The sequence below is a fragment of the Pseudomyrmex gracilis genome, unplaced genomic scaffold (assembly GCF_002006095.1).
Source record: "Pseudomyrmex gracilis isolate BER0280 unplaced genomic scaffold, ASM200609v1 scaffold_1142, whole genome shotgun sequence".
Taxonomy (NCBI): Eukaryota; Metazoa; Arthropoda; class Insecta; order Hymenoptera; family Formicidae; genus Pseudomyrmex; species Pseudomyrmex gracilis.
In genome coordinates this window covers 16,412-33,129 of record NW_018021726.1, presented here as the reverse complement: position 1 = coordinate 33,129, position 16,718 = coordinate 16,412, and the positions used below count along the sequence as shown (strand labels likewise).

Below are 16,718 nucleotides of genomic sequence, written 5' to 3'. Positions count from 1 at the left end.
GCAGGTAGAATGTTCTGCTTTCGTTGCGGTCGCTTCGGGTTTCTTTCGCGAGAATGAATGCCCTTTGTGTACGAATGCGCATTTTTATACGAGTCACGAATGTTGTTTAATTACGGCATACACACACACACACATGTGAGAATATACAATCATCTATTATTTATTGGAAACCTTGATACACACTCGAGCTTACAATTATAAATATTATGAATCACGATATACAATACTATATTTACACATAATTGAGTTCTGATGCTTAAGTTTGACTCTCACAAAAGGAGACGGAAGGAGAAGGCACAAGGATCAGGATCAATGTCGAACAAACGAAACGGAAGATAATAATTGTAACATATCGGTTATACGAACGTATATACGGAGGGGAACAACCAGGAGGGGAAATTAATATTTCACACAGTGACGAAAGGATCGCGCTAGGTCGATACATTTTTTTGAATAAATAGTAAGACGAGAAAACTCTCTGCTGAGCTATACATATACATGCGACTCTTTGGCTCGCCCCCATTTCTATATACGGGGTGGAACTCGTAAAATATTATTTAATCCTCGCTGGCCGTACACACCTGATGCGGTTTTCATCGTAATTTTCTTTGTTTCCTTTCTGTTTCGCCATATTACAAGATTCGCACTTCGATGCTATGTATTATAACGTGTACGTATAAACCTAAGTATGTTTGTTTATTGTATAAATGATATATTCAAGTAAATCTTATGTAACACATTATTCACGAACATTCAAGAACGATGAAATCTCGGACGCGCGGATCGTCGTTAATTAATCGCAACTAAGTTAAATTTTAGTTCTTATATCTTCCTATACTCTTGCATCAATTAAATTACACCATTCTTTTTGTTTTTATGCAGATCTTGTTTACGCAAGTTTGAGAGAGATACGAAAGTTATTTGCAAATTTTTAAAAATTGACTAATTATCTCAAAGTGCGAGAATACAAATAATGCAATGCTTTCCATGTTCCTGAATATGGCGAGTAATGTCGTGTGAATATGTATTTATTTAAGTACTACTGTCTTATATCAGCGGCAATTAAGCGTCGTTACTGACGCTCGTTTTGATCTCAATATATGCCGCTTGCGAGATCGAAATAAGCAACTATAAAAAAAAACACCGCATCGATCGCCATTGTGTTAATTAATAATCACCGATCGATGCGATAACAAATTGAATCGAAGTAAGTCTTATTTCACTGATCGCACATTCGGCACTCCGAGATCGTGGCAATGTATCGACGACTTTTATTTCTACTTATTCGATCAGCGATAAATCGCTACAGAGATACCTATACTCACTCGCAAACATACACGATCAATCAAACGAATGAGCATCGTTCTGGTAAGTAGAAAAAGCGAAAGTATATAGCAGCAAATATTAATTATTTATATATAAAAAAGCGTTTGCACACGAAGAGTCGATGGGACCTATTGTATAGGTTCACGGGAGCCTGAATTATCGACGACTAAACAAAATATATATGTAAGGCACTTCGCACTGTGTCGCGCTTATCTTGTGTGAGAGTCGATATAGAATTGAAGTATCAAATGTAGTATCGAGAAATATGAAATTCTTTAAAATATAATGACCTTTTTTATTTCTAATTTTAAGTAGTCTTTTATTTTGTAAAAAAATAAATTCATTCACAGTATCAGGCTGCTCTTTAAACCCTGATGAAGTGAGATGTAATGTTCACGAAATGTCGGTATAAAAATGACACTAACGCGGTTCAAACCCGAAAAAACATCTTTGTATGTTAAATAAATTCATTATCGCGTTTTAACACTGTCGTAATCTAATGTAGCTTCAGCCAATAGCTTCAGTTCATTTTTACCTGAACCGTTTTCTACCTTAACGACACAGTACATGTTATTTCTTATCGGCGGAACATCCTCGTTTCCTTACTCGCGAAAGATGCGAGGGGCATCGTGATCAACTCGAGAGAAACGAGGAAATGAAGAGAAACAGGCTTCCGCGCGCTAGCGCAGCTTCTAGTTAATTCGGCCTTTATGCGTCATGTAACTTATGCTATCCGACAATAATTTGTCTCGCGCTTGTCGTCGCATTCGCGAGCACATAGCTAGTATCGTGCCGGCCATGATGCAGAGGAATGCACAGCCGAGTCCCACTATCGTGCTGGCCACGGAAGATTTCAAGCACACTCTGTCAGTCGTAGATTCGCTAAGACCTGCGAAAAAACATTACAGATTAAAAACAAAATTAATCAAATTAATCAAATATATTTGAAACTGCTAAATACGCGCGCCAAAACGTTCGCTCCAACAAGAAGAAACGTTCGAAAAGATTTTTATTATCTCGGAGAATAAAAACTGTCAAAAAAACTGCACTTAGATTTTCTCTTAAAAAAAGTAGCTTGTTTGCCACTCTAATTGAGATAATAAATGTACAATTTGAACATAATTTGTTCTAACAGTAAAGTCAATCTTTGACATAAATGTTTGTTTTACCGCTGCGAAAGGCGTTGGTGGAATTCTGGAACAGTTCCGTGTCCGCCTCGCCTTCCTGAAGAACGCGAAGCGACTGGAAGAGATTCACGTTCTCCGACAAACTGGTTGCCGGCGTCGACGGTCCACCGATCACTTCCGGCACCGATCGTTTTACCACGTTCTTCGCGTTTCTCCAGTGACAAGGTTGGCTCTGAAATATGCAACGAATGAAGCGTTTCACAATCTAAGAATATACCTACGTCGAAACTGAAACGTCGTTGTATTTTAATAACACAAAGAACGAAAGCGTATCATATGGCACATCGAGAGAGAATATATATATACGTGCATTTGCAAAACCAGATTATCTTGGCACGACTGTTCGAAAATATCTGTCGCGATCTTTTTGCTAAGTGAAGGAAAATTGTATGTAATATAAAAAATTAGAGAACAGTTTCCGTGCGCAACGACGGAAATAGGACAATATATTAATAGCTCGACGATATCTACTTAAAGATAAAACCATCTTGGTGCGATTAATCGCGTTTAATCAATGCGATGCTTAAGTAGATTAAAAGCGAATAAGAGTGGATTATATAAAAAAATCGATTGTCTGTAAACGTTGTCGTAATGGACAATATATATCTAGTTACCGGACATCTTCCGTGGCACATGCGAACATCACACTCGATGTACAGGGCCGGCGAGCCGGTGAACCTGAAGGTCTTCATGTAGGCGAAGACTTGCGTCTCGAACAGACCGCTTTCCGACCAGGAACCTCGAAACCGGCTGATCAGTTTCTCATCGACCGGGCACCCGTATTGATCGATCAGTTGAATTCTCTTATTGCCGCCATTGTGCGCGTAGCAGTCGTTCACGACAATGTCAAAACCGTCTGTAAAAATCAATCAATCGCATATATTTATATTTTGTCTTTCTGCGATTCCTGTCTGTTAAACAGAAATGTTTGTTATTGCCTGTAATCCTTGAGATAATGTATAGTACAGTCACGTTTCGAAACTTGAACTACTCGTAAATCGAGGGCTACTATCAGCGCTGATTCGAGAAATGATCGTGACTTTAAATGCGCAATTATGTACATGTAAGCGCATGATATATTCAGAGAAAGAGACAACCGTTTCTTATATTGATTTATTATAATCACGTAGAAGAGGGGAACACATAGAGTGAGAGAAAGAAAGAGCTAGATGAAGAATGATTAGCTTTTGCGAAATGCCATCAATAATAAAGCCAATTAGTCTTAGAACTTGTTGAGAGTAGGGACAAGATGTGACGTCTATCTTCTGACATAGATTAGCGTGACATAAGTGATGTAGACATAAATACAGAAGGCTGTGGGACTCGTTAGATCACAGACATCTGTCGTTACGTCGCCGACGCGGCGCGTTGCACACATTTTCGCGTCTCCTCCTCGAACCAGCATTTCCGCATCTTTCGCAAATTACCGAGCTCGGACTCCGCAGCCAACGACTGACAAAGTCAGTCCTCTCTCTCTCTCTGCCTCATCTTATACCGTTATTGCTGTCGAATGATACCTTGGCGGAATCGGGCGTCGTATGATTAGGCTGGGCAGTGTAGTATAAGAAAAGATATATACGCGAAACGAAAATGTGCGTGCCGTGCGTGATTTGCAGGAACGGCTTGTTGTCAATATTACAGACTATTTGTCTTGAAGGCTCATTCGTTCGATCGTTGTGGCCGTCGTTAGCACGACGTTAGACGCGTTAAATTGAACCTCGAAATTGATACATTCGAAATCGTGTTTTGTACGTGCGGCAAATAAACGTGTGTAATTTAGTTATTTTATCGCACAGAATACTAATAACAAAAATATAGATACTAATAACAAAAGAATAAAATATCTAAGTTTTTTTTTTTTTATACACAGTTGATACTTCATATTTTTCAATTTTCAAGAAATTCATTTATCGTCGTTTATGGTTCCCACTTCCCGTGTTCATTCATCGTTCGCTCAATAGCTCCAGTCCTGACGATTTGCGTGGCCGAAGCTGGCAGCTATGCGCGGTGCGTAGAAGCTTACCGTATTTGCTGCGCATGTAGATAATGAGAGTCAGAGGATCGCCGACGCGAACTGGTCCAGCGACTCTAGTTCCAGTGGTCCCGTAACCGTATCTGATTTCCATGTAGCACTCCGGCGGCTGCAGGGTGAAGACTACGGGATTTCCCGTGGCGACCCTGGAAGAGAAGGTGGGTGCGTAAAGAGGCAGGAAGAATGCGTATCCGTTATCTCTCCCGAGCAGTACGGCCTACTTCGCGCCAGTGGATAGCAGATGTTAGACATTATCGTGGATATTACGTAAACGGCGGCCTCGCGCGCGAAACGTTCCATCGATTTCGCATAATCGAAGGTCTCAGACGATATCGTGTCATTCCTCGCGCGCATTATGAAAACCATTTTGAGAGAGTCTTTTTCTTTTTGATCGACGTTGACCTTTTGTACGATTTCCGCAATTTGTGTATTATTGAAAACTCGGCTTGTGTGTATGTTATATAATTTTTTTTATTTATCCAATCCCATCGTCATCAATATCGATTTACTTTGATCGGCAAACATCTCATGTACGTAAACACACGCGCGCGAGTATGTGTAAAATCGTACAAAATCAACACACGAGTTTTTACAAAATGATAATTTATAAATTTGAAAACAAAAAAGCAAAACGCAACAAAATAAAATAATGAAATAAAAGTCGACACTCACTCGACGTCGAGAAAGGGAAACGTCACCGTCTTCCAAAAGTCGTAGCCGTACTCACAAGTCACCTTGAAGTGCTCGTCGAATTCCTCCTCTATCAGCGGATTGTACTGCACCGTGACCGTGTTCCACATGAGATTTTTCTGCAAAAACAAGGTGTGAGCATGTGAACGCGTTGGTGAATGGTTCCGTACACAAATATATACGCGAGCGCCTTGTTCTCACATACAATCTCGCTACAATAGCGATACAATAGCATTCCCGCGCGGTTTCCGTTCTCCTAATAAAATGCAACATCTAATTTGGCCTGATTATCGAGATTAAAACCAAACCGTCGCAATCGTTTCTTCTCGCGAACTTAGTTCCCGATCGTTGTCATTCCCTCCCCGTCAACCGATTCGGCGAAGTAACGATCTCTCACTTCGCGACAAGACGCGCGCATCTTAGGTCGCGCTTGTTACGTACCGTCGGGTTCTTCCTGCTGTCCTGATGATGAGTGTTCTCGCCGAGGGTGCCGCATCGATTGAGCTGAATGTAGAACTCGTAGTAGTCGCGGCCCGTCCCGTTAACGTACATGCAATCGGAGTCGTACGAGTAGCCTGCAATTAAAAACGATTGTTCTTCGTCATCTGAAGTGCCGACTACTTTGCGACGTGTACGCGCGCGCACACATCGACATCTCGAGTGTGCGCGCACGTAGTTGGTTGCTTCTCCAAGTGCCGGTGACTGTGTGCGGGTCGCGCGGCGGATGATGATCGTCGCGTTCTCTTTGTGAAGCAAAATGAACGGCGAAGCGTAAGTGAGGAAACGCGAAGTATAGTCGTTAGCGCCGTGATAGGAAGTCGGAGATTAGGTTAATCCGACTTTTTCATTCATCTCGCTGGAGATTCAATCATGTAGTTTCAATGTTTCAAACGAAGCTTGCGTTACATTAACGCAAAAAGACACGATGTGCTCGCGCTCGATTGAAAACATTGATTTAATATCTCGCGCAATTAGTCGTCGCGAGAATAAGCGCGGAGAGATTATAACAGAACAGAAATATTGAAAAACCGGAAGAACGCGCTACGTGCTATCGAAAGAGAGTGATTTTTGAGCGAGCTCAAAGAATGGGTCACAAAGGCCCATCGCTTCCGCAGTTTTTTATCGAGGCGTTGCACGCCAGGGAGGCACGGCGCGGTACACTTCTTTTGAAATAACGGAAGTATCTTACTAGAACGAACGAAATGGACTTACGACGGTCGAAGGAAAAAATTCCGGCGCGGCCGATCGCTTTACGATAATTTCCACCATTACCTCGTTAGCGCGGACGTATATACTCGTCCCACTGTCTGTCGAGGTAATTGCGGATACCGGCGATGCAGTCGGTTATGCAGCCACATTTTAGGTACATCATCATGTCGAATCTGCTGACCGTAATGGAAGAGATCCAGCGCAAAAGTCTTAGAACCGTCGAACTGTTTTTTGCCGTTCGCGCTATTTGCATAATTTACCCGCGTAATAGTCCGGACCGAGTTTTGCGTCGAGTGTGATTATCCCTCTCCTAACTAACAATCAGCCGTGTTTATCGCGAAATTCTTTATAGAATTAATAAAATTTTACCTGCTGAGTACAAGAGACCGGTGAAAGATCCGTTGAATCCAATTCTGATTTTCATGTAGTCGTCTTGGCACTCCGCTTCGATATCTGCAAAATTTGTTTTCTTTTTTTTTAATCAGAAAAATCAATATTCAATTATTGTAAATTTTGTTGTACAATTAAGTGCGATAGTATTATAATTGTTTCTTTGAATCATGAATTCTCTGTGAATTTTTTATTAAAAAAAAACATTTCTCGGCGCAATACCGTTCCGACAAGCTATCAAAGAAGGTATCTGGAGAAGACCTAGATCAGCTACATTGTTGATCCATCAGCGCGATGAACTCTTCGCCTCTACGGCTTTTCGTATTTGCGAAACTGAGAAGGTCTAGGTGGGACCTCGAAATGACGAAAGAGGAACGGAAAACTGTGCCATCCGAGTATACGAACCATAAGAAGAAAACTCACTATAAACCATTGTTGAATACCTCTCGTTGTCCGATTAATAAATCAACGAGGCAACTGTGAAAATGGACGTAAATCGCGCGATGATTGTGATAATGCTCTTTTAGTAAAAATGTTCCCGGTCGGAGAAGAGGTTCTCAGGAAGGCGCAAATAGGACACGGCAATTGACTCGTCTCGGACCAAGTCGGATACATATCGAGAACGAGGCGAATCGATCGATCGTGGTGCGTGGGCGTGCGGCGAGTGAGCAACCGAGAGAGATCCTGTCGTCATTCGCGTGTCGAAACCGGGTGCGGAAAATCGTAGATTTGCGGATAGGAGCGAGTGGAAAACCGGTCGCTGATGACGAGTGAAAGTAAGTTGGGGGTCTCGTATAGGCGCTCTTCGTGGTAAGAAGCCGTTTCCACTGTAACAACGTAACTCGCCGCCGCGGCTGTAAAGCGGAATGGAGATTGATGGAGGATAGAGATAGTTACACTCGAGGTGTCTACCGATGATACAACCTTTTCGTTCCGTGACCCACGCTCCGTCCCACACGCGGTTCCTCGTAGGATGGGCCTCGTAGACGCATCTTCGCATGACATTCGAAATAATCCGAGAAACTATTTATATTCATTTGACGCTTATAAACATCATTCTTCAGGAACAAAAATATAAAAGTGCTGAATCGATCGGAACATCGAAATACATTTTGCGATTACGTAATTAATCGAACAAATAGAAGTCACATTCGTAATTGTTAAATATTTAGGTATTAAAATTAAAATGCTGTTACATCTTTGAATATAATAAAAATTATAACACACAACCGTGTTTATGCTTCTATTGGTCTACTTTATTTTCACTTAATTCGCAAAGTTTGGAACAATCCACAACTCATTATATTAATTAAATATGAACTTCAGTCAATTGATCTCGAATGAATAAAACTACTCGAGTGACGAAGAAATTGAATTTGAAGAAGCGAAAAGAAAACCGGCGCGAACAGATCCGTGGAAAAAAATAGTAAAATAGAGAGATATGAGAGAGATAGTTACACAAGGAGGCGCCGCATACCGATGATACAACCGTTCTGTGTTTCACCCCTCGTTCTACGTCACGTGTACGTCTATACACAGCGAGCGAGTGTGGCGCATTTTCGAGCGGCGTATATACGTATACGCACGCTTATTAGAATTGCGGATGCGTGCTTTGTGTTCATCGTCCGGCAAAACGTCAGTGGGCAGACAATGGGAAGAGTTGAGCAACGCCAATATTTGCTCGAACGTGCCGAGAGCGAAGAGACTCGGAGAACATGCTCTGCCGGGTTTCTTCGGGAAACTTGTATCGCGCGTGTAAAAAAGCGATAAACTATTAAGTTTGTTTATTAAAACTTGCGAATAAACAAATCTTTGAAATTCAATTTCGTGTGTTTCAATCTCCTCATCTAAATTCTCTCGTGCGATTATTCGCTTGCGCGAGATGCTCAGAGAAAAACCGTATAAGCAGCTTCGCGTGTGCGTAGGAAAATGTGAATAAATGTGTAGGAGTATAGAGTTGGAGAAAAATAAATAGCAAAATAGACCTCGAACCCGGGAAGACGGGAGAATCTCGAGCGCTACCGACGAGGATACATTAAATCTAATGGAGCCCCCTTTCGCGTAATTGACGATACCGCGGGTGGCCTCAAGTTCCCGCGGAGAGCAAGCGGCTCGACTTTACGACTTCATTGAGGCAGCGAGCTCCATTACGCCGAGCGTAACATTCATCATTGCCAATGGCAAGCTCTCGTCCGAATGTTTTAGGAAATTTACCGTAGCACCGCGATCATCGATCCTGTCTCGGTGAGCTTGGATCTCTATCGATCTTTACAAAAATAACGTCCGGTCGGGTTTGCTCGCATGCACGAACTATGCGTGCGGAATAATTTATCGGAGCTAACAGGAGCGCGAGGCGAGGGAGGAAGATTCAAGCATGTGTTCACTTGTAACTCAACTCTTTTTTCGAAGCGCAAATTATGAAAAGAACCAACTTCCCGTGGTTTGTAACGAAAGAAAGAGTCAATCTCTCTGCGCAACATCCCATGCGCATTCACGTAATAAGGTTTTGAAATTACACGTAGCTACGAATTTGTGAATCTCTCAAATAGATCGTAGGTCGTCTGCGCGCAGTAAATGTAAATAATACGGACACGTTGATGAAGAGCAAATTGACTTAATAATAATTAGGAAAACACAAGACGATCAAAAAATATGTACAAAATGGCTTAATAGGTGCTTCGTTCCGGTTTAATGAGAGAAACGATGCGTCGTTAAAGCATTTTTCGTACATTGCGGTTTTACGATCGTAATTTTCCGCACAATGCGATTAAAAGGGCTCGCAAAGGAAAGCTTGTGCAGTACGACGGGCAATTCCCGTAAATATTACATATACTTGTATTTACATTACCACGTATGAAACATGCTATAATTTTCTCTCGGGAATATCAGGTAGTAAAGTCCGCCAACACACCGGTTGTGTATGTGTGCGATTACTCGCCACATGTTCCATACTTGCAAGTTGTGTGTGCGTACAGGTAGCATTTACAATATACAACACATTTTTGCAAAGTTTCACAAGAGAAAATCTCACATTCGCAACGAATAAGCTGCGCGCGTGCTATATCGTAGGAAATTTAATTTTTTTGTCTTCACAGGACATCGTCTATTATTCTTTCAATAACGGGATATTGCGTCGGCGTTATTAATGTCTTGTTCTACTGGCATTAATTACCCGCCTGCAGCAGGTAGCTTACCTGCCGCGCGCGCATCCGCTACACACACGTGAGATTAAAACTGAAGCATCAACTGATTAGATGAACTTCTTTAATGAGAAGTCACTGATATCGCAAAGGCGAACTAATCAAGGAAAATTGATTGCCAAGTCGATTTGAGATCGCCATTGTTTTTTTGTCATCATAAAATCGTGGAAAGCACGGAATTGTGTAATTTTATTATATTATTGCTACGGAGCGCAAACGCGTGATGCAACCGGCGCGCGTTTTTTTAGCGCACGATGCAAATTACACGCGAAACCGGAACGCTGCAGAAAAAATGCAAAAATAAGAAAAATAGCAAACAGTAGAATACACGTAACTGCAAGGATTTGCAACGCGATATATAAAAAATATTACATTATATATTATTATATATATATATATATATACACGAGATTACGTTAAATCATTCAAGGATAATTTTTCAATAGACTCGACGACATAACCTCACGTCACAACGTGAACTCGCCGGCATGGCGATAAAGTAAAAATGCCATATAACGGCCGCTCACATAAACATCATTTTCACTGCGTTGCAATTTCCGCGCGGAAAAAGCAGCGTCCAGAAACGAGCTGTCGTCGATTACCGGGCGTCGTATAACGTATACGCGTCGAAATATCTGCACGGTCATATGTGCTCGAGTTTTCACGAGGAGGAAGAGGAATCGATCGTGCGATTCGGATAATGACGTCCCGGCGCGGGAGATGATAACGACACGATCGCGCGGGATTCCGATGATGATGACGATCGGAGACGCTGCCGTCGTCGGAGGTGCGCGTCGCGAAGACGTTGTATTACCTCCTGCGTCAGGAACTCTCGATGTCAAGAGCGTCGACTCGTACAACTTTCCGACACCGTTTTAATTGCCTCCTCTCTAACGGTAGCCACTCGCCATCGCACTCTCTGAATTCCCGGGCGCGCTAGCCGGAGGACGCACGGGCCAAGATGAACGATACAAGTCGATTCGAGAAGCGCTACGTTACGATTTTGTCAAATCGATCAACATCAAACGGTATAGCGAGTCACGATCTGTTTTCTGTCACGTAGTCTGCGAATTTCGGGACTTCTTCAAACACAACGAACGAAAAAATAACGAACGGAAAAATAACGGATTCGACATGCTAAACGACGACGACGACGGCGGCATCTTTCCGCCGAGGCATACTGACCCACCGGACCGGTACCGGTAAATACTTTTTGTCAGTAGCGACCTAGAGCGGCGACCCTTTCGTTCTACACGATGAGCTGATCGTTTGTTTGTGCTCCGAGTATATTTCTCTCGCGAAATTGACTCTTTAATTAATGTAATCGCGAGCTACATTAAATCGATAAACTATTACAGAGCAAATGAAGAGTTCTGTTCTGGGGTGCTAGACCGACGTAATCAATACTCTCTCGTAACGCATTTCCGCTTAATTAACGTGTTGTTGCAAACATCGAATAAAACTACTTACAAAGCAGGAAATTTCTATTAGCTCGTACAGATTGTACTGGTCGAGAGGTAATTTCCTCTCTTTCGCGCGCGATGTACCTACGTGTACACCTGCCACACATCTATGTACTTTATTGAAGAAACACGAGCCTGCTATACGTAGAACTGCGATCTACATCAGTTATGAGAGAGATCATTTATCTTGACATTGTCATCAAGTCTGTAGTAATCAAACTTAGCAAGAGAGAAAGAGAGAGAGAGAGAGAGAGAAAGTAAAAAACAGTTTTTTCTTTATACCCACGTTGTACTCTCGTTGTGTTGGGCCTGTATCTTCGATGCTCGCGGTCCCAGCTTTCCGGATGTCTCCTCCAATCCTCGTCACCGGCCACACCTGTGCCACTGCCTGTGGTGAGGCCTTGCAAGCCCTGAAGAGTCTGAAGAGCTTGTAGATTTGGGTTCAGAGGTCGATTTTTTAACGACGGAACTGGCACGTAAGCGGCGCCTTCGCCGACGTACACGACCTTACGTGAAACAAAAACGTAGTTTATTAGTGCTGACAACGGTACAGGGTACAGTATCGGGTACGGTACCGTTATTAACATATTTGTTATTTGTACAAGCAATATATGTGCATTTTTTCTTAATTCAATATAAAATACTTGATTACTACATTATCCGAAAAACTGTTGTATAATTTTTATGTGCAAGAGAAAAGAGAGAAAGAGAGAGAGAAGAGTTTTTTAAAACTTAATTTATTAATAACTGTATATTTGCCCGCTAATAGGTAAAACAAAATGATGAGTCACACATTACGAACTTTCTCATATTAATTTGTTAAAAATTTCTCGCGGAAGTTATTACTGGAAGATCAGTTCGTCTGGTTTGGTTGCTCAGGTTTCGTCGATTCACGCTACAATAATTGACGGTTAAATCAGATATGATCGTTCACGCTGATAATTGACTGCCCGTGCCGAATTCCCGAGACTAATGATATTCGTACGTTGAGGAGGGAGGAGCTCGGGGGAAGGAACGAACGCAAGAAATCCCCGCTAACGAGTCGCAAGTAGTGATTTGCCAGGTTTCGAAGCCGTTACAACTCGCGCGCGGAATTCCCGCGAAAATATTCCCGCTCCGTAGGTAGGTAACACGCTCGATCCCCGGCTATGCAAAATCCATCCCGTCGAGCGGGAGCCCTGACCTCTCTTACGTTAACGATCCGGTTTAACCCCCAACCTGTGCGGATCGCTACCGCTCGAGCGGTGAGAAAGGGCGAGAAAAAATGTTGAGGGGTCGAGACCACGACGAGGAGGAGGCACACGCGGAAGAAGGGAGGCGCGGCCACGGTGGAGAATCCAGAGAGGCGGAAAGGAACGACTACAGGAGAAGCCGACGAGGAAGTCTCAGGAAAAACGGACAGCGCACGGAGTAGCGCGTGACTAACGCTTTACGAGCTCATTCCCCGGCAAGCGTGGGTACTCGAGGTCTTCCATTCGCGTACGCCGCGGCGCAAGAAGAGAAACAAGAACAGCGAACAAGACAACGAGGAACTTAGCTTAGAGAGGAGGGGAAAGACGGGAGCGATTGAGGAAAAGGATTGTGCTTCAAGCCGCTTGTCGGCACAACGCGAGCGCGACAGGTAGGTAAGTAGGCACCTCTCCGGCGAATTGGCCGGGGAAAAGAAAAGGTACGGGCACGTGGTTAGGTGGTGAACACGGAAAAAGTCGCGAACATATGCCGTGACGAAGAAAAACCGTCGCTTTAGCTGCGCTAATGTTTGTTCTTTCCGATCTTATCCGTTCCTTTCTTTTTTTCTCGAGTGAGTTTTTCATCTCACGCACATGTCTGGCGGAAAGGGGAAGAAGAGAACGAACGCGACAGTTTACGTCCGCGAGCACATAGGCAAATTGTTTCTCTTCACGGATTCCACTTTTGCGGAATTTCAGGAACTCGAGTGCGACGCGCGATGGGCGTTTATGGGCCAGTGGAGTAGTTAGAAGATCGTTCTCTCTCTTGTTCGGCAAAAAAAAGCCGGCCGCGAACGAGCAGCTCCACAAATGTCCGAGCCATTCTCCGCCGTGAAATGACCGGTGGTCGCTGAATCCTCCGTGGTATCTCATCGGAATGTATTACCCGACGCGAACGATAAGTGCCGATTATCCTCGACTCTCGTCGTGCTTAGCCACGGTTGCTTCGGCGTTAACTGTGCTGTAACTTGGTAGCGCAAACGCGGCAATACGAGATACGCTCTTTCGTACGTACCTTACCCAATACACCGGCAATTTATTCTCGTCGAAGTTTTTCTTCACACGACAATGTCTTCCGACTACTTGTGTGTCGGTTGTGTTCTTTTTCTTCCAAGAAACTTATATTTCTTACTTATAAACACATTCGTTTCCGGATAATTTGTTCGACAATTTCCGTTCTTCGGAATGCGGGTTGATATTAGAGAATGATGCATCAGCATTCGACACGGTGAATACAATTCAACATTCGATCTTGCTTGTATAAAAAAAAAAACGTCTTCTTTAATGATCGATTAACATCCACGATTCTTTAAAAAGACAGAAAGAGAGAGAGAGAGAGAGAGAGAGAGAAGATGTGAAATAACCGTTTGAGCTTTCTCGGTTTCTTGCATTCTGAAAGACGATGCCGACAGACAAGACTTGGTTTCTTCTCGAGTGAGCGTTTATTTCTTCATTTGATCAAGTCGCATCGAGACATGCGCATTCATGCAGTGATTAACGGTCGCGCGGTTAGAGTGTCGAAAGTCATTAGTCGAGGAAAGATCGCTCGAATAACTTATATAAACGCTCCTGTTTCTAGAATGTAACTTGAATAAGATCGAGTTAAAAACTCCAGGGGATTGCTAGTTAGATCGAACTTTATACGTAATTTTACAAACTTTAACAAACTACTCTGTTATGTATTTATATTTTTTTTACAGATTCTCTTTTTTTTTAATTTTTGTTTTTATTGTAGATGATACTTTTGCACATAAGATAAATATAAATAAGAATTAATATTCATTTGTAATTAAAACCAACAAATTTATTATTCAATTGCGCGACATTATCTTTTTCTGTGATTATCGGCCGCAATAATTTTCGTAGGAACGGTTCTTTGCCTTTTGTGTGGCTTGTGTGTGTGTGTGTGTGTGTGTGTGTGTTAGAGAGAGAGAAAGAGAGATAATTTAGAATTGTTGCTCTAACTACGCATCCCACGGCGCACTTCCTGATCTTTGCCTTCTCAATTGAAACGAACGGAAACGGCGGAATGCGGCGCAGATGAAATTGATCGTATATTTCCCGTTCCGCAGAGAGTAGAGCACTCTCTGCAGGACAAACAAACTGCTCCTCAAGTTCTCGAGTAAATCGAGGTCTCTCTTTTCTTCCTAGAAGAGAGAGACTCTCGCACGGGGCGCAAGAAGCGATCTGTTCGCCTCGCAATTTGCGATATAACGAAGGTCGCGCACGGACTTGGCCGCGATACCCTTTCCTCCTCCAGCTATTCTACTGGAAAACTGGTTCACGTTTTTTTCGCGATCGGAATCGATCCCGCTTGAAACTAGTTTAAAGACGTTCCAGAGAAGATCATCGGATAAACGGCGATTAATCAAAGGAATGGTCTTTTATTCCGCTTCCCTCACCGAGAAAGATCGCGCGCCAACCAACCTTCTGCCCTTCGTTTAAGAAACAGCCAACGGCATTTTCTACGTGCCGCGGAAAAGGCGGAAGAATTACAGGAGAGGATCTCTCGAGCGAATGCGCCTGGTGCAATAATTGATTTTTGTCGCGAACACACGGACTCTTCTGCGGCTTCACGTCGTCGCAGCGACGACGGCGAGAGAGTCACACCGAGATATATATATATATATATATATATATATACGTATAAGCAAGACGATCTTGGGTGCACCTCGTACATCCTCGGCAGGTATTTTTTCCGCTCGATCGAGAACGCGCGGACGATCGAGGCGTCGTCTCTGCTGCGGTTAACTGTCGGCGTTCCTTATTTTTTATTCTCTTGAATATCATAGCGGATGCAGAACACCTGCATCCAAGCTCGCGGCCTTATGTGCGCGAGCATTCGCTAACGAGGAATCACGCAAAACTGAACAGATGGGCAAGTATCATTCCTGCATTTTCTTTTTTCCACTCTTCTCGTTAACTCTTTTTTTTTAATCCACTTTCGAGGAAACCGTTCGCCAATTAACTATAACTGGATGTACGCGCGTCGGAGGCGGCGGCGACTGTGCATAATACGCATGTGTGTAGGTATGCCTTTCTTCTTTACTCTCTCACTTTCCTTTTTGCTGTCGCAAGCGATATTTATGGAAATTTTGCAGAGAATTGCAAAAAATAAGCTTCCTGACGAGAAAGTTTTATTATTTATTTTCTCTCATTTTCATTGCTTTGTGATTTATTCGCGATAAGTAAAAACGTGCACTAATTATATTACGAACGTTTCTCTATTTTTAAAAATATGTATCATTTTTATACGCGGGAAATATAAAGTATGGAAGTAAAGCGCATTTTCGCATAAAGAGATAACGGAACAAAGAAATAGCCGATCGGGAAGAAACTCGCGTTGTGCGCCAATGTCTATTACAAATTTCAACAAATAGATGCGCAACGCGAAACAAATTGACGATGCGTGACTTACAGCATCGTGGTCGCTGGCCTCGTGAGTTAATGCTTCTCTGGTTTCGTTATGAGAGTTATCGTCCTCATCGAGTCCTGATCCGCTGCCCGCTAAATAATCGTCGGTAGCGTCATCGATAACCGAGTCCTCGGAAACTCCGTCCGTTTCCGTGTTGGTCGCCTTTGTGAGACAGAGTCATTTTGAGTTTTCTCGCGAGACACGAACGTGTCAAATCAATCAACTGTAAAACGAGAAATATTTACCTGACATCTCAACGTGACCGTCAGCATCCACATCGCGACGTATCTGTAACAAAAAGTATTTAGTTATTTTAATTAAAATAAAATTCAAATTTTTCCGAAAAACCGCGTTGCGCAAACCATTTTGGCGCGCCAACTTTTGTGTGTTTGAAATTTATCCTTAAAGTGTATCGAGATAATTTTTATTCGGGCATTGCTCAAGAATTACGGTTTACACCGAGAGAGAGCGACCAAGGTCGATTATGAAGGCCGTTACATAAAAGGGCGTTGCCTTCGCACCTCCGGTTTGTTAAAAGAAACCATCGTCGCAATAAAAAAATAAAAACTATTACCGG

General features: G+C 42.8%; 1 protein-coding gene across 1 annotated transcript; it reads right to left on the bottom strand.

Annotated features, from left to right (window-relative positions):
* Window positions 1-1,724: 1,724 nt before the first annotated feature.
* On the bottom strand, window positions 1,725-16,425 carry LOC109861914. The gene is made up of 10 exons (XM_020441766.1): window positions 16,387-16,425; window positions 16,145-16,303; window positions 11,784-12,003; window positions 6,814-6,897; window positions 5,677-5,810; window positions 5,218-5,354; window positions 4,537-4,691; window positions 3,128-3,369; window positions 2,496-2,685; window positions 1,725-2,215 (listed from the first exon to the last, which is right to left on the bottom strand). Exons 1-10 carry the CDS (start codon window positions 16,417-16,419, stop codon window positions 2,019-2,021), a joined length of 1,551 nt encoding a protein of 516 aa, XP_020297355.1. The 5' UTR covers window positions 16,420-16,425; the 3' UTR covers window positions 1,725-2,018.
* Window positions 16,426-16,718: the final 293 nt, after the last annotated feature.

What these genes read in the sequence shown, in the direction of transcription:
- LOC109861914 (XM_020441766.1), bottom strand. Translation starts at nt 16,419, where the DNA reads ATGTGGATGCTGACGGTCACGTTGAGATGTCAG. An exon ending in ACAGCAGGAAGAACCCGACG is followed by an intron (nt 5,355 to 5,676) that starts GTACGTAACAAG and finishes TTGTTTTTGCAG; the next exon opens with AAAAATCTCATGTGGAACAC. An exon ending in CACCAACGCCTTTCGCAGCG is followed by an intron (nt 2,216 to 2,495) that starts GTAAAACAAACA and finishes GTTTTTTCGCAG; the next exon opens with GTCTTAGCGAATCTACGACT.